At 27.3% G+C, this 27,408-nt stretch overlaps 2 protein-coding genes across 4 annotated transcripts in view; both read right to left on the reverse strand.

Moving 5' to 3' along the window:
• Nucleotides 1-65: 65 nt before the first annotated feature.
• Nucleotides 66-9,309, reverse strand: LOC132919989 (UDP-glycosyltransferase UGT4-like). Its single transcript, XM_060981967.1, has 7 exons — nucleotides 9,109-9,309; nucleotides 7,742-7,973; nucleotides 6,530-6,740; nucleotides 5,028-5,427; nucleotides 2,975-3,197; nucleotides 1,479-1,698; nucleotides 66-397 (listed from the first exon to the last, which is right to left on the reverse strand). Exons 1-7 carry the CDS (start codon nucleotides 9,118-9,120, stop codon nucleotides 127-129), a joined length of 1,569 nt encoding a protein of 522 aa, XP_060837950.1. The 5' UTR covers nucleotides 9,121-9,309; the 3' UTR covers nucleotides 66-126.
• Nucleotides 9,310-14,264: 4,955 nt separating this feature from the next.
• The window catches only part of LOC132921391 (triple functional domain protein), a 116,493-nt gene continuing 103,349 nt past the window's right edge, over nucleotides 14,265-27,408 (reverse strand). For 2 of the 3 annotated variants that reach the window (XM_060984397.1, XM_060984396.1), the window contains exons 28-35: nucleotides 22,761-22,866; nucleotides 22,188-22,343; nucleotides 20,318-20,398; nucleotides 19,742-20,103; nucleotides 19,233-19,389; nucleotides 18,142-18,369; nucleotides 17,069-17,269; nucleotides 14,265-15,656 (exon numbers count right to left, since the gene is read on the reverse strand). In XM_060984397.1, the coding sequence (XP_060840380.1) occupies nucleotides 15,396-15,656; nucleotides 17,069-17,269; nucleotides 18,142-18,369; nucleotides 19,233-19,389; nucleotides 19,742-20,103; nucleotides 20,318-20,398; nucleotides 22,188-22,343; nucleotides 22,761-22,866 (1,552 nt within the window). In that variant the 3' untranslated portion in view covers nucleotides 14,265-15,395. The remainder of the gene's footprint in view (nucleotides 15,657-17,068; nucleotides 17,270-18,141; nucleotides 18,370-19,232; nucleotides 19,390-19,741; nucleotides 20,104-20,317; nucleotides 20,399-22,187; nucleotides 22,344-22,760; nucleotides 22,867-27,408) is intronic. The other variant, XM_060984398.1, reaches the window with a different exon arrangement.

Below are 27,408 nucleotides of genomic sequence, written 5' to 3' on the forward strand. Positions count from 1 at the left end.
GGTCGGACGAATAATTAATATCAAACTGAGCCACAACGAAGCGCATTCAAACTAACAAAAAAGAATTTATCAAATTACAAAGTTATTTACTGCACAATTGTATTATATAATATATAACTATTAGATTTATTTCGACTTTTTATCATTTAAATTAATCATCTTCCTTAAATAATTGATAGATTTATATAAAATAAACGTGGTTAAAGCTATAATTGCACCAATAAAAATCACTATGTCGATAACAAAATATTGATACCAACTTAAGCTCGTAGACACGGGTAAATTGTGGTTAATACCGTTTCTGATTAAGTATTCAACGGAAAACACTGCGGCATCCATCGCGGAAACTGATAGGTCTAAGAAGATATTGGAAACTCTTTGGGCGTTGTTCTTATAACTGAAATAAAACGTACTATTAATACACAGATATAACCACATAAAAAAGGTGTAAAAGCTTAATGACTTACAATTATTTCTTAAATTAGGTTAAATTGGTTTTGAAAATAAATATCTTAAAAAATGATTGCAAAAAGAGGAGATCTTGGTTTTTCCATGTTTGATTGGGTTTGACATTAATTTAAATTAATTTGTGAAAATACAGATTTCTATAAATTATAATAATTTTTTTTTTATTTGTGGTGATAAAAAATGTTGATTATCCGGTAAACAAAAAATTCATCATAAATTGTTGTCACTAAAATTTTAACAACTAATTAAGCTTAAAGATGAATTAATTTTTTTTTTTTTCGGTGTTCGTGTTCAAATTTGGTGAATAATAAGTATTTAAATTTAAAAAAACGATTAACCCCCACACAATTTTAGTTATTTTTGTGTAATTAAAAAATATTTATCACTGGAACTTGAAAATGTTTACCAACAAGTACATAATATTATGTTATTATTTTTATACAAATTTAAATTTCCAAAATATTTAAACTCAATTTAAGCTATTTATATCACGACTGTATTCAAACCGTTGCACGCTGTATAAGATAGTTTTATATTGACTTATTAATTAATAACAGTAATATATGATTTAATAGTTATAATACAATTGTAATATAATATTAGCGATAACTTCGGTAAAAAATCGTTGAACATATTGTAATACTAATAATCATAATAATTTAAATACGTAAATTTTAAAATTTTCCTTGGAAATTGAAGCTGACAAGCCCTTTACTGGCTTTAATACTAAAAATTATTTTAACTGCAATGATTTATTATTGAATTCGAATGTAACAAATCCATTATTCTGAATTATATACAATGACGAATTAAGTACCCAATAATATAATATTACACAGCTAAAATGATTTTATAGGAATTTGATTAAAATACCTTCAGATATCAATTTAATTCAAATGTTGTAACTTATTTTCAACTTTATTTCAAAGTCTGGATAAAAACGTATTCACGTAGGCATTTATAATATTATTATATTATATTTTTGTATATTAACCTAAATATTATCTTACCTAATATTAAACAAAATGTTTTCTATTGCATCGTCGATAACTTTGAGGTTCAGATTTTCCATTGCAATTTCGATTCCGAAACCGTTTTCAGTGACAAACCTCATATTGTAATACTGGTCGGTAAAAAATGGAAATCCAATCAATGGCAAACCATTATGTAGGGCTTCCACAAGACTATGATATCCACCGTGAGTGATGAATAGCTTACAGTTCTTATGACCTTTGAATAGAAACAATTAGAATACTAAATTATAGTTATAATCGACCAACAAATATAATTGTAGCTAATCTAATAAAAGTCATAAATTATATAAATTATAATAAAGTTTAGTTGAAACAATATTTCAGGACAATAATACATTAATATACAATGTTTTTATAACTGTATTAATAAAAAATATCATAAATAATAAATAATATTATGTAAACCAACATACATGCAGTGTATAATATGTAAGTATCAATATTAGGTATACTTCCGCAGCTTTGAGATTTAATGTTGGTTTCTAATTCTGATATTTCCGTTGATTTTAAAAACATAAAATTTGCATAATGCAATTTACAACAAATACTATTATTTGACTTTTACACATACCTACATTTAAAGAATATTACTTAAAGTTACTCTTTATTTGTAGAAATATGTTGTACATTTATAACTATATATTATGTGTTATAATTAACATAATTTAATATAACTGATAATAGAAATAAACATTTTTAAATATTTCCATAAAAGTCCTTACCTATTTTTTTGATTACTAAGAAAAGCAAATTTTGCCTATAACTTATTTGTTTTAATAACAGAAAAACAAAATATTAAATATATTGAAAAATAAGATACTAAACTGATTAAATTCTAATATTTTTTGTAAATAATATCAGTTCAGACAAGGAACAAAAAAATCAAAAATAATTTATTATAATGAGTAATATTATTTTAAAACATTTTTAATTTAAAATAAACAACTTGAAAAAAATTGTAGTATACTGATTCTACGGCCATTATTGATTTAATTATTTAAATCAAACACTAATTTATGCATCATCGTTTGAAAATAAATATTCGTCGTATAACTAATCCGGTTTGTACTTACAGTTAATGAAATAATATCAATTGTACGAATTTGTGTAACACTCGTTTAATCGATATTTATTTTATGTTATAAACTCATATCATATATATTATAATAGTATATAGACTACAATACGGTCAAACATAATTTTTTTTTTTTTTGTTAATGAACTAAATAAGATTTTTATAATTTGCATTTGATTTAATGATTTTGCCTTTACTTTCTTTAGATAAATATATAATATAATCTTCCGCGATGTTACCGAAAACTTTTTGAACCACTAAAGTGAGTCTCAAAAAATTTTAATTGGTGCCTGTCATGTTGTATAATTCTTATGTAAAAGTACTGCTTGGTTGTGTCTGGGAACCTGCAGTATATTTTCGAATGTTTGATATTTATTTATAGTATTTATGCACTTACTTAAGATGTATTGTTGTGGAAACCACTTGTCGATGTACACGTTGTCGGGTAGGTTGTCGATGGTCCCGTTTTCCCACTTCCACAACACGATTTGTTTGAGCTTTCTAAACGATTCGACAAACACCTCTACGTTGCGTTTCGCCAGGTCTGACATCTTTATGTTCGATCCGAAACTGAAATAGATTACCCCATGAATCGCACCATCGAGGAGTGCTTTAAATTTCTGTCGAACGTTATAAAAATGAAGATTTAAAATCTGGTTCAAAATTAACTATTTAAAAAACTGTGTATTTGCTATTTAATTCAGTGTTCAATCAATGAAGTAGTATCTACATTATCATTTTTTATAGAATAAAAATAAATTATTTTATTCCCCCCCCCCAAAAAAAAAAAAAATCAGTATTCATTGTACATTATAATAATATGTATAATATTATACATTTTTCCAAGAACTAAATCGTTCAATACATTTATAGAATTGCATAAGTACTATTTATATGGTAATTAGTAATTACTAATATTATAATAATAATGTATGATGTATAAGTGTAGTATTTTTAATCGTAAAATTAACTGAGAAAAGGCAACTATATATGTTGTATTTTCTTAAGTTAATACCTAATAAGTTTTATTTGTCAAAATACATAAAATATATTGAATAGTTATTAGCTATATAAATTATCTACTAATAAATACATTAAGTATATATCAATATTTAAAATTAAATTAATATAATATGATATATTATATAACATTAAAAAGGTCGATTATTATTTATTACTAGGCAGTTGTTTGCTTAGGTAATGTAGATATGCGTAATTATTTCGGTGCATACTACTTGCGTCCGAAATTAGGTATTATCAGTAGGTGAATTGCGTCCCGCAAAAAAGGATTCAAAAGGGGTCATGCCCTATTTGTGTCCCAGTATACCCTTTTTTATAACCAAATTGTATCCCGAAAATATAATCGATATCAATATGTTAAAAAAAACACATTTATGTTTATTTTAATTTATAATATAAAAAATAGTTTCATAAAATCATATTGTCATCATATCATTCAAATCAATATATAAAATTCATATGTTTTACATTTTGCCATGATAATAATAATTATAGTTCATTTCAAATATAGTATAAATTAAACGTTTATTATAAAGTTTAATGGAGAAATTTCATTTTTTTAAACTTTCGATTTGTTTTTTTTAAGTATTCTAATTTTAAATATATTTTTTCTGTAATCTTTTTTTTGTAGTATTAATGCTTTAATGGTTATTAATACAACACATCATAATTTACCTAATTATTATTATATACCACGATTAGTATAGATAAATTATATCTACAAACTGAACTGTTCCCATCACACAAATAATGTTTATTATACAATATAGCAGGGGTCACTAACTGGCGGACCGCGGTTCGCATCCGAACCACGAACACTTTTTTACAGACCCTTATCCACGGAGTAGATTTTAAAATTTTTATAATACCTATATAAACAAATAAAAATTAAAAGTGTGTCATTTAAAATTTATATTACAACACATAAATTTAATTAATCTGTATTGAACAAATACATAAATAGATCAATATAAATACAAATTTAAAAAAAAATGTATTTATTAACGTGTGTAAATTATTAAAACTGTTAGGGACCGCGGCCATTATGGTAAATTTCAAAATGGGCCTCCATAAAAATTAGTTGGTGACCCTTGCAGTATAGTTTATGAACTATTGATTTTAGTATAATATAGAATATATAGATAATATCGATAATAATTATACAGCCAACTTATGCGTCCTCAAAACGGTACGCAAGTTACCGGTAAAATTTACTACCTAAAAAATATACCTTTTTTGGGACGCAATAAGTAACCTACTAACATGCAGCCAATTTTTTTAATTATTTTTTTTAATTATTTTTCTTTGAAGAACCGAAGTTTTTACTATTTTAATTTTTTTTACCATTTTAATTGTACCTTCCAAAGACTTAAGATAATGTAAAAAAAAAAAAACAGTTGTCTTTATAAGTTAGGCCTCGTGCAGCTTACCTGATTGACCGAGACAGACGTCTTCGGCCGCATGTGCATACCGGCTGCTTGTACCACATTTGGCGGATATGGTCTGGGGTATGACACGGAATAGTGACTGTTTACCAACGTGAGTTGGACGGCGCGGCGGAGCTCGTCCAGCGGCGGGCAGTTCTGGTGCCCGGGGTACGTATATAGGTTGGCTAGCATTTGCTCATCTGCGTTCCAGAACGCAACCTTGGCCACAAACAGCTCAGCAGCAACGATCGCCGTGTTGTACAAGCGCTCGCTGAACGACATGGAATCTGAATACCGAAGCCAAAACGATGGCACGTACGCAGGATGGTCCGGCAAGCCCAGTGATTGGCTGAGCGTTACTGACGATGACATCGGAGTCAAGCACACTATCGGAGCGTTATATCTGCACAGTCATCACAAAATATTATGATACAGGATAATTAAAAAAATAACCTTTGATCGAGTCATCCTGTGAATGCATAGGTGCAAATAGGTGGTGGAAACCATACGCTATACATATTAAATAATATTTCACAGAAAATGTTTTATCGACAAGGTAAAACATTAGCTATAAGAACGAGTATGTTAAAGTAACGGATTTTCAAATTGAATTATTCTTAAAGCTTCTGAGATTACTTTGATTCCTAGATAATAATCTTATGTTTAAATTTTATAAAAGGTAAATTATTCAGTCTTATTTTAAAACTAAAACTCAGAATACTGCAATTTGTTATTCTTATTATGAATGTAAAATTTGATATGTTATACACATTTGTAAGAACTATCGTGTGGGTGTTACGTCCTCTTAAATACTTATCCCTATGGTAGGCCACTTTATATTATGCCTCGTCAAGTTATATTAATTAATTATTATGATAGCATAATTCAAATTCCTAACTAATAAATAAGTATGACGCAATATCACAGCGACTGCACGGACATACAACTGTTCATATTACATTATGGACCGAGTATGGGCATTTGCCATTTCAGGTTATTATTAGAAAAGACTACTTTAGTGGTATTATTAATTATTAAATAATTTTAAATTTAAGTCATTAATTTGAAATACAGTAGAGTTCCCTAATCAGAAAAAAATGTATGATAACGTGTTGCATCAGCTGTCAAACTTTCACTAAAATTATTGCCTGCTTAATTTTTTCTCAAATTAGGCCTATTTATTACTTTTGATTATTTGAGCAAAATATTCAACCTATAATAATATTCAAAATTATTATAATTTGCTATTCAATAGTTTTGACTACTCTGTTTGATGTCTTTATTTATATAAATACTTTTTAGTAAAAAAAGTCTGGCGATTAAAAGAATATTTAAAATAATTAAAAATCTTGAAATATATCAAAACTTTATTGTGATAAGATTGAATTTTACCCGAACACCAAAAAGTGAAAGATCAACGCTGATTTATTACGTTATTCCATTTAAATTTCCTATTTAATAGTTAATACAACTGCAAAACAATTATAAATATTATTAGTTATTACCTATGACCCAACGCCAGGTAAACGTCTGAGTACCAACATTCAACCAACACCAGATCAAAGGAATTCCGAGTGTTGTTGAGAAACGAACGAGTCTCATTCAGCACCAGAGTTCTCTCGACCATTTTCATCAAGGATCGCTGAACGTTAATCATATTGCTCACCCGATATGCATTGCGGATATCCATTGGATTGCTGATTCTATGGATTTTCACTATGCCACATAAAATAATTATATATTTTAAATCCGTTACTAAATAAATCCCATTCTATATTAACCATCCTCTATATCAGGGTTCTCCAACTTTTTTTTTAAGGCGGACCAAATTTGAGATACGTTTTTTCATCGTGGGCCAACGCGCAACTGCGTGAGTAGTGAGTACGCTGCATGTCAGATAAATCATAAATGTGATCGATAGGTTTTTCTATTATTAGCTAGTATTGCCAGCATTGGTATATAAGTATGACTACATATATAATAACTAATAAGTTTTTATGAATAACACCAAATGAAAAAATTAATAAATTAATAATTATTTTCAAAACAAAATTTAGTTTGACGGACTGGTTCAAAAACGCGAGCTGTAGGCGGGAGACTTCTGCTCTGTATAACTGATTTTAATATAATTTTAGTTTATTGATATTTTTTCCACACAAGTCCACATTATTAGGATAGCTGGCTACACATTATCATCGGGAAATAATGGAAAATATTAAATCTTGTACTGTATTCTGTATAATATTATTTTTGATTAAAAATGTGAATGCTGGATGGGTCAAAACCAGTGATAACGATTTTGTACCTTTGTTTCATTTAGTAGCACGATTGCGTACGATTTTTCTACCTGACAATTAAACACATTACGATTGCATAAGAAAATGAGTGCAACGTTGTCAACACTCAACATATATACTTAGTATTATTTATAACAATACTAATATTTCAAATAAACATAGTAAATTAATTGAAAAGCCGTTATATAAAAAGAATATTTTTATTGTTTTTATTATTCAATTAGGTTTATGTTATATATATAAAAAATAATAATATTATTTGAAATGCAACTATTGAAATAAAACTAATATAGAATAATTTAGGTAGGAAAATGTACGCAATTGTAATACTGAAAAGGGTAATACGCAATCGTATAAAACACTTGTCATAACGAGTAATTAATTATGCATAATATTATCCACAATATATATATTGCATACCGTTAGGAATGGGTACGTGTCGGTAAGTGGCCGGGACGTCATCCTTTGGATAAAACGGAGTGACTACGGTCACGCGGTGACCACGGTTCGCCAATTCCAAGAATAGTGGATTGAAACCGGAAAAATGGCTGGAAATTGGCAGCGGGAAGAACGCTAATATATTCGCACTAGCAGTGATCGAGTTTACTAAGTTACTGGTGGCGATAATAAAAATCCCGATTATTATTGAAACCTGCGAAAAAAATAAAAAATATATATCATATAATATGAAGCCAGTAAACCAAAAAATATAAAAGGTTCATTGATTATCATCTATGACATTTTCGATTCTTCTAGTACGCCAAGGATCCAAGAAAAAAATATACAGCCCCAACGCCCGCAACAATATTATGTTTATTACCTTTTAACATAAAAAATAATTTATTGAAAAACAATTTATTGCACGATTCCTGAGGATTGTCAAAAATATATTATTTATATTTAAAGTACCTACATTAAAGGGGTGTAACACGATTGCGCTCGCCCTACTATATAACTATATAAATATCATTCCAAGCGTGTTTTATTTTTTGTTCCCATCTATCTGATCAAAGAAATTAAAATAATAATACACAATGTAGGTATAGTATACAAATACAAATATTACAAAATACATTTGATATAAACTATATGACGTTATAATATAATTACGCTAAGTGATAATAAAAATTTGAAAATTGATTTACATTATTGTTATTGAATACAATGATACAATAATTAATGTTAGATAAAGGATTCAAAAATTAACTCCCGACAATACATTCATATTTATTGGTAGATATGATGAATACCTACCCATTTATATTTTAAAATTCCTGAAAAGAAGTTCTAAATGAAATTTTACGGTGAGTTGTTGATTATTGTCACTATTAATATACAAAATTAAATAAATTTACTTATAAGTTATAAATTTATAATCTAGGTTTAATAAAATATTTTTATTTAAGAACGAAAATATCTAATAGGTAGGTATTTAAAGGTTGCTTAGGTCGCTATTATCACTTGTTGAATTTTATTTTTATCGAAAAATTTGAATTTAAATAATGTAATAATATTAGTTTATAGACACATTTAAAAACCAATAATTAAAAAAAAATTTAAATTAACATTTAACATTTACATCTTATTGAGACCGAGTAAAAGTGTATGTATGGGGGTTAACAATAAATTTACAAGGACGGAATAGCCAAGAGCACTAGTAGGCCTCACTACAGCTCTTCTTGTAACAGTAACTCGTAAAAGTCAAATCTATAAAATGGTATATTATATTAAGCAATAGTCTTCCGTACGTATATGTATTTGTGTATGTGTAACGTGTGTGCACTTACTTGAAAAAACATTTTCAAAAAAGAAAGTGACCTTTAAAATATAACCATGTATAATATTTTATAATTTATAATGGTCTGTTTGAGATTGCGATGATGTTTTAGTAATATTATTTATTGTAACTTCAGAGAATAGACAAAAACCGTTACTGCGAGTTCGCAACGAAATGAAAAACTGATTATCGCTTGACCGAAAGTACGCCTATAATAACTAAAACGATCGTTATCGATAGAGTGATGTACACCTGTATTAGATTTACATAATATATGAATTTACCAATATACAGTATACAGGATCGTTCAAATGGTACCGGCTATTGAAATAAGTTTTTACGTACCTATATTTTCTGCATTATACTATTATATTATATTGTGTTACACTATACGACGGAGACGATGACTTTTATGTCAAATGATGTGAATAATAATATTTTACTAATTCCCTGCAATAACGAACTATATGGTAGCAGATAGCTGAATAGCTGATGATTTGTAGATGTGACTTATATTTTTACAAATTATCGCTCAACTGAAAAAATATTTTTATCGTGCATTTTCTAAGCCACATAAACATGATTCATAATCATATTATTATTATAATATCTTACAGACACATTATTTTAACTAAATTATCATTATTTCTGTATGCCCTGTTCATTCGTGAAAATTGGAAACGTTCTACGATGTACGAATACCTACCCCATACGATTATTAAACGCATTAGTATTTAGATAATGTTTTCTCTGAGATGGCCGTTGACTTTTTATTTAGACCAATATTAATAATATAATATATTATTAAAAATAAAAATAAACATAGAACATATTTGAGATAAGAAAACTTAGAGAATAATAATTTAATTTAATTTTAGTGTCTATATAGTTAATGTTTGTATTTGGTCTGTGCCATTCATTGTTTGCTTTTCCAGGGTATACAAGTATAAGCAATTTAAGTAAGTTATTTAGAAGTAACATGTGTTTATTAAGGGTATGTCATAACGTTTACCGTAGACTATCTGAATGTACACTTGGTAAAAGTTAGGTACGTATACTGCACTCGACATTTATTGTGATTACAAAATATTATGGTATCATAAATAGCTAAAAATACGGGAATATTTATCAACAAACAACGCATGAAACCCGATTACCCTAATTTGTATTTTAAAACATAACATGTAATAGCATATAGGGTATTTTGTACATTTCATGTCATTTAAATTAAACACAATCAGTCACATCTCATCATGTTGTAAATGAGACTCGTTATCTATATTTTAAAACAATAATATTAATGATTTCATAAATAGATACCTAAATTTATGATATACACATTATTCATTTTAAAATTCAATCAAATTAAGTTCTGTAGTTATAGTATAGATTAGAGTTATACTGAGTATAGATGATTACCTTAAAAAAAAATTGACCCAATCGATATCCGACAATAGATGAAGGATCAAATTTCCGAAATTAAACACCTATACCTACCTCCCTTATTATTTGCCACATTACTGACGTCAGATGTGGGCCACGTAGTTAACAATCATAATAAATCAGAATACGAAAATAATGAATAACATTATAGAAGGCATAATATTATAGACTTTTATTCTCTCATATACTCTACTCATATTCTCAATTAGTATTGAGTATATAATATATATATTATATGTTCTTGAAAATATTTTTATTCATAAAAACTATGTATTATACATATATTTTGGGTAAATAAAAAAATTATGTTGTCATTAAGGAACATTAAAATGTATTCTTAAAACACATAACCTTACCAAGACGACAACTATTAAATGATAAATGAACACTCTGTATGGGTGCATCGTGTGATGCGCGTGATTTTTTTTTTTTAATTTCATATGTTATGTCTTTGTAGTTAATGCAATGATAAAGAAATGTGTGATAAATGATAATTAACCATTACATAAATAATTCTAAACATAATTTTCTTTTTATACAGTTTTATTATCAATTAGATGGATTTTTTTAGTATTATTTAGGTATTTAAAATTATTTTTATGCTTTAAATTTAAATTTGCATTGGATGATAGAATATGTATCTATTTATCGACATCGAGATTTGTATTTTTAGTTAATTATCAATGGTAATTTATTATACATTAATCATAATGTTTTAACTATCTACTAGGCAGTACTAGCTATACATTTGCATTTAACTATTGTAAATAAATAATAATATACAAGTCTGTTGGTTCTTTATTAGTTATTATGGTCTTAGAGTAGCCTAATACGATATTGAATACAGCCTTTCTTTTCTATTAACACTTCAAAATACAAAATACAAAAAGAGTCGTACTACTTAGACAAGGTCTATTCGCCAATGATTTTTGCTAAAAATAATATGAGGTTTGACAACCGTGACCGAGTCCTAAAATTATGTTTTGAAAATTTGAATGTTGATCTATTACGAATAAATAAAATAATATCGAGTTTAAATCATTTAACATTTTATAAGTATAGGTACATATAAAAAATTAAGTCGATAAAAATTAATTTGTGACATACATATGTATATACCTGTTCTATCGTAGTATAATTTGTTGCTAGTAAAACAAAATACGTTATGTAACATTTTTTTATGCCATGATAAAAAATATTGTAAAATACATTTATTGAAAATACATACACAGCAATCGAATGTTAAATTCAATAAACACGCAGAACAGTAAATAGATATAATACCAAATACCAATATACAACTATATAATATAACGTTATTTTGGAGATCTGTATATACAATTATATATTATTATATTAGTTACATTATTTGAATCATTTTTATGAGAAATCGTTTAGTTAATTTTTACCATTATCATTCTATAAATCATATTCTCTGTGACTTGTGTGAGATTTCCACATAAAATATAGTAGAAAAATCTGAGCTTTTGACGTACAGAAATGAGTTTGGTTAGAAGTTAGATCGTTTATTTTTTTTTTTTTTTAAGGAAATGCTAATCTATACTCTAAATGTAAATTTTAAACTAAAACTATTTATATATTATATGACATTTGAGGGGCATTTATCTTAATAATTTAACTAATTAAGGATGATTTTTGATAGCAAATTATGGACTAAAACTAATAAATCGCTCTGCTATAATAGGTACAGTAGGCATCGAGTGAATCTCGGTATGAGTTGCATACACGAAAAATTATATTATGTTTTATTTATTATTTCTATTAAGTAATTAATTATTTTACTATTAGTAGTACGAATTAGTTGAATTATTTTGTGCCGATAATGTTGCCAAAAAGAAACAAAAAAAAATTTAAGTTGAAAATCAAAGAATTTTTCTACTATAAATCCAGCACACGCACATACACTAAAACATTATTGTAAAATCAATACATTCATTTTTCCGCTTAGAATCTAAAATCAAAACAACTTCAACATTTAAATATTTAGGCACCTATAAATCGGTATTGACTTACAGTTATGAGTTAATAATAATAATAAATGTGATGCTTTTATAATAATACATTAATTATTATTATTATATTATTATGTTAGATCCCTAGCAGAGAAATGAATGTACCTATTGATTTATCAATGATATGTTTTTTTTGATTAAAATATAAAGTTGATTACTCCATGATTGCTAATTTTAAAATATAAATATTCATTTATTTTGAAGGCAAGAATTCTATTTAAGCCCGTTATAATTCCAGCTCAGGAAGTCTATGGTTTCAAGTTTGCTAGTTTTGTTTATTCATTAATTTTTATCTTAAGGAATTTATTAAAAATATACAAGTTAACTTTTAATGAACTCAACTTAATTTTGTCTTTATTAAATTAATTTAATGAGTTACACAAGTTCATTAATTTGTCCTAATTTATACATCCTCGTCTAGGAGAAAAAAAGTTATAATATTGTGTTCAATGCTAAAAAAATAATGTGTCCGATTGTTTGCCCGATACCTCAATTATCCAACACTACTTTTACCCGACAATACATTTTATGTATTTTAACAATGCGTAATACTATTATAGAATATTTTATTATTATTTATTAATACGTAATAATAATATACACTAATTAAAAAAAAACACCAAAATCAGACAAATATTTTATTATCGATAATATCGTTCTATGTTATAAAAGACACTGAGTATTAAGTAAAATTCTACATAAAGTAATGAAGTAGATAAATAAAATTCCATTGTGTTGTCGGTCACGAACTAAACTGTTATTTTCGATAAGATTTTCAATATCGCGTAGAAGATTGACACAAGTGTTTTGAAATTGGTAAATGTTATGTTGGTTTTTACACAATTATCGAATAAATTGAAAAACAGCAAATTCAAACGAAACGTAGAACCGAAGATATAGATATAATTCGTGGAAGAGCACACATACTCCAACTCGCAATGAATATGCTGAACGAGAAAAACGTATTGGTGTAATTATAAATGACAGGGAAAATCGTTCAAATTTATGATTTCTAAGAGGAATTGCTCATAACATTAAACTGTAAATATAGTGAACTATTTTATTCATAATTTTTTTTATTATTATTAATTTTTGAGACAAATTTTATAATAAATTGTCTAAAAAATTGATTTTGAACGCAACATTAAATAGTAAATAATATAATATTTTATTGAATTTTTGATTTATTCATAATAAAACTTGATATTGTCGGAAAATTAAATGTTGGGAAAGTGTATGCTCCCAAAAATAATACATCAGAATTCTAAAGGTTATAATCCATATAAAATACATATTATCGTGAGATATAATGGGAAAGGGCCTAAGTCATAAAATAAGTTTTAATCTTTTAAAAAGTAGTTGGTATTTTTAAGTCTCAATCTTTTATCTATAAAAACCGTCCATTTATAAGTTCGTTAATTTGATTCAGTAAAATACAATTAATAAATAGCGACTAGAAATGTTTTGAAATAATATCAGATAGAAAAATCTTTATACCTAATACAGTAGATATATAATAAAAATGACGTATTAGTAATATTTTCTAGCATTACCTCTAAACAGCTATCCTCTTGCCGCTACAATTACTGTATTATTACCGTTATCATATCACAGTATTACTATAACAAAATAAATAAATAGTAATGATTAATATTACAAAAGATTTCAAAGTAAAATAAAAACAACAGGCTTAAAAAAAAACAACAATTTTTGTTTTATTATTGTTCTTCAATATTATATATACAAACATAATGTCATCATAACTTACAATCAACAGTTTGTGCATTAAATTTTGGCAAACAAAAATATAATAATTATAATTATAATAATATTAATGAAATTAAAATAATAAAAAAAAATATTACACAAAATCGAACATACACAACCTTAGTTTTTAATAAGAGTACGGCAATGACATATCATCTACCGGAGACCCATTCACTCACATTATTCGTGTTTTAAATGTATACATATTTAATAAATATAATAATTTAATATTAATTATCTGGTGTCTGTTAGATATTGGTTTTGATACAATAACAATAGAATCTTATAATATAAGGCATCGATATGATAATCGTTAATATTGGACCATCACTATTGAATATTAAGAGTACACTAGTAATCTTTCTTTTTTTTTAACTAAATATTATTAGACATTATAATAATGTTTATATTATACAAGTACTGTCTATAATATTAAATATATAAATATTTTATGTTTTAATAATAATAATAATAATATTGTACGAGACTGCACGGGATTTATAAACAATAAGAATTATTACAGTAAAAAAAAAGTTATAAAATATAAATTAGTCTAAATAAACATTTGACTAGACCCTTAAAAAAAAAAAAGAACCTCAAGATGTTTATATGGAACATTAAACAAATTACTTGTATGTAATCGTTGTCTATACTGAGATTTCTTTCTTGAAAATCGATGTTTTCATAGAAAATATTAAAATAATACATAAATATATATATCCTCTAGAAAGCTCTAAAGTTAAGTCAATCTCAAGTGATGATTATATTTAATCGATGGTATCTTAAATGTAAAAACAAATAGTGTTATTTTCTTCGATTATGTTTAAAAACTACTTAGATAAAAATTTAAAAGATAATGTAAAATAGGAATGTCGTCTTGATAATTATAATATAATAATAATTATAATAATATTTAATCTGCTTGGGGACATGATCAGACTTAAATTGTCAATGTGCCGAACACAATCGTACTAAATCATCACAATCGACGATATAGTAGAATAGTAATTTAATATTTTTCATTTTATTTATTCGTCGTGACATACTTTGCCAACTAACTGGCCTCCTTCGTCTGTTCTTTTTGATACGCTATGGGCGATTGTATGGCTTTCAGGAAGTCTTGTTGAGTCTGTAGTATTTGCCTGAGGTTTTGCAACCATTCAGCACGCGATTCGGCACTATGCGCATGACACACAAACCACAGCGGCGGCCTCTTGGGGTCGGTGGATTTGATAATAAACGACCCATCTGATGAGTCGTCGGATGAGTTACTACTGGACGAACCGTGCCTCTCATCCAGAGTCATTTTGTTCACCTGAAACGCATCAATATAGGTTAGATCAGAACACATACGACATACGTAGCGCAGCCGAATTCATCAAGTTGGTTAATGAAAAGTTGACTATATTTATCAGGATATGGATAGCTTATTTTCATACTACATAAAATATGAAAACAATTCATTAAGTATGAATATATTTTTTCAAGATGTGATATGAAATAAGCGTTAAAATTTTGCATCACACTATATCTATGTGTAATGCTACAATTTAAATATTGTTCTACTATAATATAGCATACATTATTATTATGTTATTATACTGCTGGCAGATCTTGAGAAATTATAACCTCCTAATATAATATAACTGGTATTTTTTCACTTGAAGTGTTGATTTAATACTACCTTACAATAAGTTTTCATTTCTATAAGCCTAATAAAAAGTTAAAAATAATATACATTTTTTTAAATGTTGAGCGGAGCGGATAAATGTATTGATTTTACAATGATGTGTGTTTTTATCTGTCTGTTATCACCTTTTGGAATATTAAAAATATTTCGGAAACAAAAAAAAAAAAGATATAATTTATTTATACTATGAACCTATTTTAAATCTTTTACGTTATTTACAGGAATATTATGTTATTAAATGTTGAATTATTTAAGTTGATATAATATGAAATAAATATACGAGTATATTATGATAATAATTAAATACTAATAATATATTGAATGCAATATTTTGGAAAAAAATTATATCAATTTACCGTAATGCTGAAAGTAAAATAAATGACTAAAGGATGAATAAATAAAAAAAAACATATGATGAAATATACTTGGTGATATAGAACCATCCGCTTAGAATTGTTTTTTATACACAATGATAAATCATTTAATTCAAATTTAACACATCCATTACAGTGACCTATTTGAAATCTAATGTAGAACAAAGTAGTATCCACTTGCCTATCTCTTTTTTTAAATTAATTTTATGAAATTATAAAGTTTTATAAATTTAAATAGAAGTTAGTATGATAATAAAACAATATGTAATCTAATCACACATAATGTAACTCATACATTATAATAAAAACATTTACAAACTAATATTATTTTCGTTATAAATTGTTAAGACTGTTTCATTTATTTAAATGTGTATATAAATTAACAAATACAAGTTTTTCTAAGTTGGTCTTGGTAATATAAAATATAACAAAATTTTAATAAAAGTAATTTATTGTATCTAAATAGAGACAAAAATATTACACATTGCATGAAATATGAGCTGAAAAAATTCACAAAAAGTGTCCAATAGATGAATTTTTTAAAATTTATTTTATAAAGTGTAAAAAAAAATAGTTTCCATATCATGAAATAGTATCTTTTTTGTAAAAAGAAAAATGTATTCAATTTTTATATGTGAAAAAATATCCTAGACGATTGTGTACCTGTATGTGCGCCTTGTAAACATACACCGGGCTGCTAAACTGCGCCTTCTTGCGCATTTCTTCGCTGAGTATTATGCTCTGTTCAAACAGGAATACGTGCAGGTCCCTGTGTGGTGGTACTCGGTTCGGGTTGCAGCTGGGGCCCTCGGCGCACGTCAACATGCCGTGCAACAGCAGCTTACCCTGAGCGGTAATTTTGCCCTATAACAAAGCGGTAATTGGGAGTCTACTATACAGTCTTGTTTTTATTGTATTATGGCCAAACACGTAAATCATTATAGGTGGGTAAACCACTATAAAACATTTTGTACACCAGATTGCAGAGTTTCAATGATTTCCATTGATTTGTAGACCGATTTTCTATAGTGGTTTATTCCTATATCATTATTTAAAAGGATAGGAAAAATAAAAGCAGAATAAAATATAAGAATTGTACGTGACTTACATTTTTCAAAAGAATTAATTTGTTGAGAAAGTATTATTACCCCTGAAATTTGGGTTTAAGTCATGAAACCGTTGTACAAAGCGGTTATTGTATCATTAAAAAATAATTCTGATATGTAATTAGAGGTGAGGATCTTACTATATAACTTATATTATATAACCCCATAAATTGTTTTCCTGTAATATTGCCATTTTCTCAAAAAACGTGTGTTGATTTAAAATAATATATTTTCACATATAGTTTTAATTCATTGCAACAACTTTTTTTTTAAAAAGTTATTGTTTCACTATTTTTTGTCATTATTATTTTTTCAAGATATTTATATTTTTTTAAATAACAATAAAATATAATTTTAAAAACAAAATATTTTTATTAAATTATCGAATTTCAAACCGGTACTCAGCAATATAGGGTTAGGTTAGTTAACTAGTTAGTTAAGGTAACGACAAAATAAAATATTTTTTTTTTTTTAAATACTCTTAATAAATTAAAGTTAAGTGAAAAAGTCTATTAAGAAAAATATATATTTGCCAAGAATGAGATTAAAGAGCAGTGTTAAAATAACCATCTTGTATTTTGGAATGTGGGTTTTACCAGGTATTTGGCGGTATTAATATTGTGTACTCACGTCGAAACCTTGCAACCGACCAACATCCATCATGTCGTTGGCTGCTTTGGGAACTACTTGCATGACGTGCATAGCCTGCCGTAGGGCTTCCATCTCGTCTGCCAGTTTGGCCCGCTCTGTATACTTGAACATGTCTCGCAACAACAGTTGGTATTTCATAATCCTCTGCACAGGTTTGATGAGAATGTCACTTAGCTGGAGCTTGTGACCTAGGAACTGACGCATTTCCTACAAGAAACGATAAAGCAAAGGTTAGATTATAGACAAAAATATATGGTTATAAATTAAAACATATGATTTAGACTGTCTTATTTTTGGTTTAACCATTGACAACATTACGATTAATTAAATAATTTATTGTTATATAGTCATTGTCCCGCTTTCAAATGACCTAACGGTTCTCATACAAATAAAGTACTCTCTCGTTGCTAGCAGAAATAAAAATATGAAAAATAAAATTAATATTTTTAATAAAAAAATATATTTGGTCGGTTTTGCACATATGAGGCTATTGGAAAGCCATTTGATCATGAATGTTTCTTTAAAATAGCAAAGAAATAATTATAATTATATATTATTTACAACGTAATGCGTTGATTATAGTAACAAATGCTATAAAAAAGCATTTTTCAAGTTTCAGTTAGACTATGACCAATTACATATTCATGTCTAAACAGTTTCATTTATATTGCATTATTATTATAGATATTATTACAATAGAAAACTCCAGTATAACTTGAATTCATTTTCAAAAAAACTAATAGTTGAACAGGAATAATATTTCAAAATTGTATAGTGTTTTATTTAAAACCGAACTAATTTAAAGATTGTTCAGAATTATGTCATTAATCGGGAAATCGTAAATATTTAATTTAGAATTTAAAAGTTTTGCACACTGCTGCAATGTACCTATACGCACTTACGACTGTCTTTACAATTTATGGATACCCAACTACGATATAACATATAACCAAAGAAGTGAGGACCCGGGCGTGGGAACGAGGCGATTAGGACAAGAGATGACTTTGTATCTAAAATTAACATTTATCTCGAACGTAAATACGTTAAAATTTATTTATGAAAAGTTTTACCTCAAAATAGTCATTGTGATCAGAAACGAGATACTCGGAAACTGGCTTGTTTTGACAGTAAACCACGTACATTAAAAGCTTGCGTTCGTATTTTTTGAACAGTTTGCCGAGCTCGTGCGGTCGGGTGAGACATCGCTCAACAGCCGCCAAAAATACGCTGTAAAAAAAGTAAAAATTATACAATGAAAGTACCGAAAAAATCAAATTCACTACAATCTGAAAATGTATTTAATTAACAACTAAATGATAAAATTAAGAATTAAAGACATTTTACAATAAATAATATTAACATCTTAACAATTATTTGTTGAATTTAAAATTATAATATGGTTAGTCATAATCAGTACATAGAAATAATACTTATAAAAGACATAAATGAATAAGAACGATAAAAAAAACAATTTAAATAATATATAATTAAAAAAATAAATTGTTTACTATGATAATAATAATATATATTATATATTTTAATCTACTACATGATACTCAAATACATTAAAATTACTCACTCTCTGTGCCATTCGTAAATAAGTTCGATGTTACCGAAGATCATTTTATCTTTGCCAGACCTCAAGTCGTCAGGCATGGGGATGTCACAGCCGGCTGCTTCGGGATCTCTCATCACAGTCATGTAGCCTTCAACCACTAACGACAGGTCTCTGACATAATCCCGTTCGGTCTCGACTAGCTCTCTCATAACGTATTCCCGTTTATGTAGCGCCTCTTCACACTCAACATCGTCGTTTTTCAGTCTCGACTCACCAGTCATCTTGTCGGAGGGGAAGATGGTAGGAGTGGCGATAGAAACGGACGAAGAAGCGGAGGAGGAGGCGGCGGCGGCGGCAGCTGCGGCGGTGGTAGTGTGTTGTTCCTGTAAAATGATCAAGAATTCAGACACGAATACAAAACAACAAAAACGAAGAAATTAAAACATAAAAATATAAGCCGTGCGTAATTAAATTACTATATTACTGTGATTGCACACACAAACTCAACATTAAACACTAAGAAATATTTCTATTTATTTATTTATATAATCTATAACGACTGCAGTCTACACAACAATTTTCACTCTCAAAATTCACCATTCTATCTTTGACGATTTGTTCGATTTCAGCTAAGTCGGCCGAAGAAGAGGCTGTCACTTCCGCCGACAGTCCCGAGGTCTGGAGAACAACAAACACAATGTGATTTTTTGTTAATTAATAATTTTATTTAATACAATACAATATTATAATTTATAGGACGAGACACGAGTATAATACATAAATGTGTAACATACATAAACATAATACGTCTTGATCACAGGCCAATTACACATGTGAAACTTGTTTGGTACCCCCTACCACCATATATAGAAGAAATCAAGAGGGCTTATAAGAACTTATAATCACTTACAAAAATGTTAAAGAGTTAGCTTAGTCTCATCACAACTAAAATATACGATGATCATTAATTAATCAAAATATTTACTTACAGTTATAATACGTAATAATAAAAATTTATTTTTGAAAAGTTTTCTTTTAAATTCCCTATGGCTATACCTAGAGTGAATCTTTGGTATAACTATAAAATAGTTTGATAGTCAAATTTCTTAGAATATTTATCTATGTTAAAAAAAATAATTAAAATGCAATAGGACTTCATTATTCGAACATTTTCAAACATTCGAATGGAAATTTATGCTTGCACAGAATAAATGCTCGCTAAATAAATACATTAAAAACAAAAGAAGTGTGCTTTAATTTAATTTTCTTAGCATTTATTTATAATATCATATCTTTCAAATGATTACAAATCTTATACTTTTTTATATATTTTTTTACCTTTAAAAAAAAAATTCAACAAAGTTGTTGTTGTGATATCACCAAGTTTTATGGTACCTAATTACATTTTTATGTATTTTTATTAGTTTTGTCTCTCAAAGATTATAATACTACTAACATATTTTCCACCACGAAGTCATCTTTCATTATGATTAGTTAAGTTATTACATATTTACATCTAAACCCTAGATTTGATTTTTTATTATGCTTGTGTATAACCATGATGACAAAAGACAGAACATAAAATATAAGTTTTCCAATCATCTTTTAAATTGTTACTGATAGAGGTATTAAAGTCAGATTATGATTTTTTTTCTTGTGAATCATTCTATACTATACAAATATTAGATAGTATTAAATAAATTAAATACTTGAGAGCGATTTCCTAATTTCCTATTACACTACAGTTAATGCAATTAATTTCAGGAAATATTATTTCTCATTTTTTTTGGCGTACCTACTACGTACGCATGCGCACAAAGACAAATAAACTTTCTTATAAGCAAACAAGAAACCAAGAACAATGTGTTCGAGTAGAAATGCAACGATAAAATAATACGCGGGCACGCGGCGATGCAAGTCAACAGCTGTCGTTTTATCACACCTAGTACACTAACAAAATTGAATGAGAGATCGGTCCACACAACAACGCCAAAAGTAACAGTAATGATTCCAGATTTCAATTTGTAATTTTTCATTAAAAAGTTTGCAAGATTCATTAAATAACTTAATTTCTAGTAGAACGATTTAGATGATTTTTTTTTTTTTTTTGTAAAAATAACTGCATAGTATTTTTGATGCTTTGCCGATTTGCCATTTACGATACACTAAGCATAAATTAGATTCAGTAAATAATTAGTATTACCTCGTTTGAATAAAAACAATAGATAGAAAACTTCTACTTTGTTATAAATGTTATAATATACACTATATCATGTCAACACTATTAAACATATGTATTTACTTAGTTCGCAAAACGACCGTTGGATTTACCTAATGTTATAATACCTAGGTATACAAATTATGGAAACTGATTTACATTATTATCGATAACATAATATATTATTTCACTATTCGTAGATTCAAAAATAAACCTATCCATTAAATATAAAATAATAATCGTACTCACTCTTTGTGAGACGACTGTGGTCGAGTCAGAAGTATTCACCAAAATTGACTCGGAAATGGGTTTCATGGGCGGTGGTAATTCAAGTTCGTCATCAGGTTCTTCACCGTTCTGTTCATCTTCGTTCGGTAACGATTTGGTGGCTTCGCTGACGGGTGACTATAGAAACAAAACAACGCACGTATTAATATATTTAATATATATATGTGTATATATAAATATATATATAAACGCGCATCAACAGAAGACTAAAAATTAATAATATGGGAACTTGTTAGTTTATATTAATTCCTACTAAAATAATAATCATAGTTCGAGACCTGCAGCACGTATAAACGTAAGAAATATATATGCAAGCAAAAAACTATGGGAAAAAAAATTAAATTATTATTACTTTTGAACATACCTATTAATTTTATATATTATAATGTATAAGTATGTATAAGTATTTACTTGGTTATATTTTATTATACATGTGATACAGTCATCGATATAGGCATACGCCATGAATATAGCAGGTAATAATATGGTGATAATATGGTGACTATAGCTAAGTAGGTATAAATTTAGGTTTACTTTGAATTTTTTGTCCGATCCCTTTTTGGTCGACGACTGCATGTGGGTTTTGTCGACTTTGCTACCGTTGCTGAACTTCCTCAACGGTTGTGGGATCCACATCCTCCTGCGAACAAAATACGATCCACGTAATGAGTATACAACATAATTAATAATTAAATTATAATATATACCATTGTGAACGCGGCTGTAGTCAGAGACTATAATAATTATATATATATATATATATATTATATACAACCACATATGGTCATAGACCGTAAAACGTGTATTATTATTATAATATATATGGTAATGGGCTGGAGGTTGGGAAATCTTCATATAACCCTATAAGGAAACCCAACGGACGAAATATCATCATTGCAATGGCGCCGCAGCAAATCACTTTTATCAAAAAAATATAGCGTTACCGATGAGTTCGTTATAATAATATACGCCTTTATGAGTATATGTTACGGGCAAAGTATTTAATTTAGGCGTTTTCTATAATGCCCGGGCGTTATATAAAACGGCCTTCGTATATTTGGAAATACAAGTACCTATAGATAAAATAATATTTAATCGTAAAGTAAGTATAGTCAAAATACCATGGTCAAATTAAGCACTGATCATTTATTGTAAATTTGGATTAGTTAGCGTGTTTTCTCATTTGTTCTTATCGGCTTTCTTTTAATGGGGCAGCCCACATATTAAATGTGACATATATGATTGTATAATTTTTATCGTATAATACCATAATCGTTAAGACTTTTTACCTACACGGGTTAATTTTCATAAAATTAACTATTCAGTAACCGTGAATTGTATATTTAATGTAGTTTAATTGCGTACTAACTTATTCTTATGATTCAAACATGTTTGCATATGGAAAGGTTTAATGTAGATATAATTGTAAATAAAAGTTCAAATACTTCATTTTTTAGTTAAAATATGATCAATTAATTGTACATATAATTCAACTAAAGAATAATTTTTAAAAAAGGATTCGAATGATTATAAACTTTTATATTAAATATAAATTTTTTAATTTGGATAGTCAGGGCTAACAACCAATGTACCTACGTGTGTACAAAAATTTAAGACACGGAAGCAATATATGTAACAATAAGTGTTTTTATAAAAATAAAAAATTAATATTATATTTTTGAATAATATAAATATATATAATTCATTATATTTTACAATTAAATAATACATTATCTATATTGTCCAATATACGAAGGCCATTTGATATAACGTCCGGGCGTTGTAGAAAACGCCTAAATTCTATAATTTGCTCGTAACATATACACAGACAGGTATTTTGTGCAGGTAATATATTTATATATCACGAATACCAAATGTTAGTGCGTGTTGTGATGTTCCGCGATGAAAAAATAATCACCCAAAGATAATTCAAGTGTAAAAATACTGCAAAGAAGAGCTCACACACCTATAATATTATAATAAATATTACACCATTAAAACACATCGATATAGAATTTATATACTTAGAGTCATGGAATAGTATATACTGTGCAAATACATAAATTACATTTTGAAAGTTTTTTAATTGAGACGAGTTTAACTTTCAGTCAATATAATAATACAAGACTTGTCGCGTGAGTTTCTTTTTTATTTTTCTCAACCTCGGAATAACATGGCAAAAACGGTATAAGAATCAAAGTTTGTTCCACGTTGCCATAACGTATATACATCATATATTAATATATCGTACTCATACACTGTTAATGAGTCATAACACTCATAACTTATGACCTAAGGCGACCGTCATAATGTTTATTTAATACAAAAATATACAAACGTATAGGTATAGTTTAATTTATTAATTGATCTTTTAAATAGTTATTAAAACGAATTTATAAAGAAAAAGTAATAATATTAAAATTAATAATAATAATAATAATACCATACTTAAGTTCAATTAAAATGCACTTATATTCCAAAATACAATAATACTAAATCCTAAAATATCTTATCGTTTTAGATATTTAAATACTTCCCATGAACAATACGTTTGATTTAATCAATTAATCAATATGTTTGATTATGAATCTGTTCTCTGTAGATTTTATGATATATTTACATGATTATAAACATAGATAAGGTATCTATATATATTTCGTTTTCTCAATATGATAAAATGTAGTTAATTATGAATAAAAAAACGGTAAAATTCAACATAAATATATTAATTAGAACAATATATAGAAGTTATTAACTTATACAGAGAAAATATTAATAGCAAAGACGCGTTAAACCCACTTATCATTCGAACTTCATAAAATATACAAGATGAAACGAAGTGTAAATCGATAAAATGTATCAGTTTAAAATAATGCGGAAATGCATCAATAATAATTGACAGATATTATAATTATTGTAATTAAAACATTTTTTAAAACAATTGATTTATACGATGGTATGTATGCGACATAATTTAAATGAATTATTTATCAAATTAATGATAACACATCGCAAACATTAGAATATAATAATATAATATGTTATGTGACAATCAGTAAACCGGAAAATGTGTATATTTTCAAAACACTCAAAATGAATTAAATAGTATGCATACTGCAAATGTACTCGTATAAACACTATAAACGTACTCATTGTTATTTCTATACACTAATGTTACTTTATATTGTTTATTTTTAAAACCTATTGATTTAGGTTGAAATTATTTTATTTATGTTTTTATTATTTATTATAAAGAAATAGTATCCATGTTTATTTCAACCGATTTATTAGTTGTCTGATTAAAATAATTTACTAGGTATAAGAGAGGTATGAGAGCATTTATCATTTAAACATAAATATCATTTACATTAAATTGTTTTAATCTACCAATGTATGGAAGGAGAAAAGAGTAATTTGAGTTAGAATACTAGTTTCAAATTTCGAATTTTGAAATTCAATTTAATATTGAAAATGATACAACACTGGTTTCATACCTGTTTGTGTGTATCCTCAGCTCTATAATTATGTTTTTAAGTAGAACGAATAGCACTCAAACTTTATATTGAAATTTGAATGTTAAGAAAAAAAATATAAACAACTTAGTCTTATGGACAAGATAATAGTGTGTGGTATTATATATATATATGTATATATATATATAATTTTCCAGTAGAATCAATTATGTACACAAAAGTTGGTCACAAAAATTCATTATGTATATATATACTAATTATTATTAACAAAAAATAATTCAAACATTTAAGGGTTTCTAGTAAATTTCATATACAGTTTAGGAAGGATAATTGTATAATTAATTTTTATAGTAGATACCTATTATACTGTAAATTAAGTCACCTTTTCTAATTTGAGAGGTTAGTGAGGGGAAATGGAGCTAGAACTAGCCATTGGATAAGAAATTTGAATCCCTACTTACACGTTACCAAAAAAAATCGGCGTCCATTTAATATATACGATTAATATTTGTTTTAATTACAGAGAAAAAAACTTGTTTAATGATAAACCGTTATTTTAAACCTAATAAATATCCAATTTCGTCAAAATTTAGACTTAAAAAAGTTCAAACAAGTATAAGAATTTTTAATTATAAAATCTGTCAACATTTTTAGATGATTGCTTACACATATAAATAATACTATACGGGGTCCGGCAGAATTCATGACACGAAAGTAGATGGCTTTTGTCTTAGCTGTGATGAAAGAAGAGGATGAGTGGGGTTGCATAGATTGTGTAGCTTTGATGTTGCCATTTTAGTATCTAACAAAGTATCAACATACCGTAAACGTCATGCGCTTGTTGTTAAGTTTTTTATTTAAATGGAGTCACATATCAGAGCTCAGTGGGCTCTACGCACAACGCTAGGCCTCGATCGACACGACTCTGTCCCCAGCCGCAAAACAATTAAACATTGAGTGGATAATTTTAATAAAACTGGATTTACTAAAGACAAAGAGAATTATCAGACCCCTAACAGCCAAGACGAGCTGGGTGAGGTTAGGCGAGGTATGCAAAGTTTTCATTTGCGACTTGATGCCTGCATTGTATCTCCAACGTACTAACGAAGGTCGTCATATGCTAGAAGTGGTTTATCTCATATAAATCATATATATCATAGAATATATTAAATATAAAAACATTGAATTTAAGTAATATTCTTGTTTTATTCAACTTTACTTTTATGTTCTCTAACTTCTGCCGGACTTATATCCAGTAACATAATAAATTACTATAGTGCCAAGAAACAATCATTATGATATTTTTAACGACTCGTAGTCGATACATCAATTATAAAATTATCTCGTTCAACAGAAAGTATAAGAATCAACAATTCAAAAAATCAACGTAATATAGATGACAGTTAACTAGTTAACAAAAACCATACAATGTTACTAAGGCGAACATACGACTAGCGTTTCGACAGCCAATAACACGAAATAGGGAGTTGTACTATTTAACATGAGTTGTGTAGCTAAATTCATTGATATATAATAATATGGTCACAATTCGCGGCACACTAATAGCTATTATACAATTAATAAGCGATGACAAATATGGATGCCTGGCGGCCTATATACGATGTGGTATAGACGAATGGATGAATAATACATAAATTGATATTAAATATGACGGATTAAATAATCTTAGCAATTGTGAAAAATAAAAA

The sequence above is a fragment of the Rhopalosiphum padi genome, chromosome 2, assembly GCF_020882245.1.
Source record: "Rhopalosiphum padi isolate XX-2018 chromosome 2, ASM2088224v1, whole genome shotgun sequence".
NCBI classification, from domain to species: domain Eukaryota; kingdom Metazoa; phylum Arthropoda; class Insecta; order Hemiptera; family Aphididae; genus Rhopalosiphum; species Rhopalosiphum padi.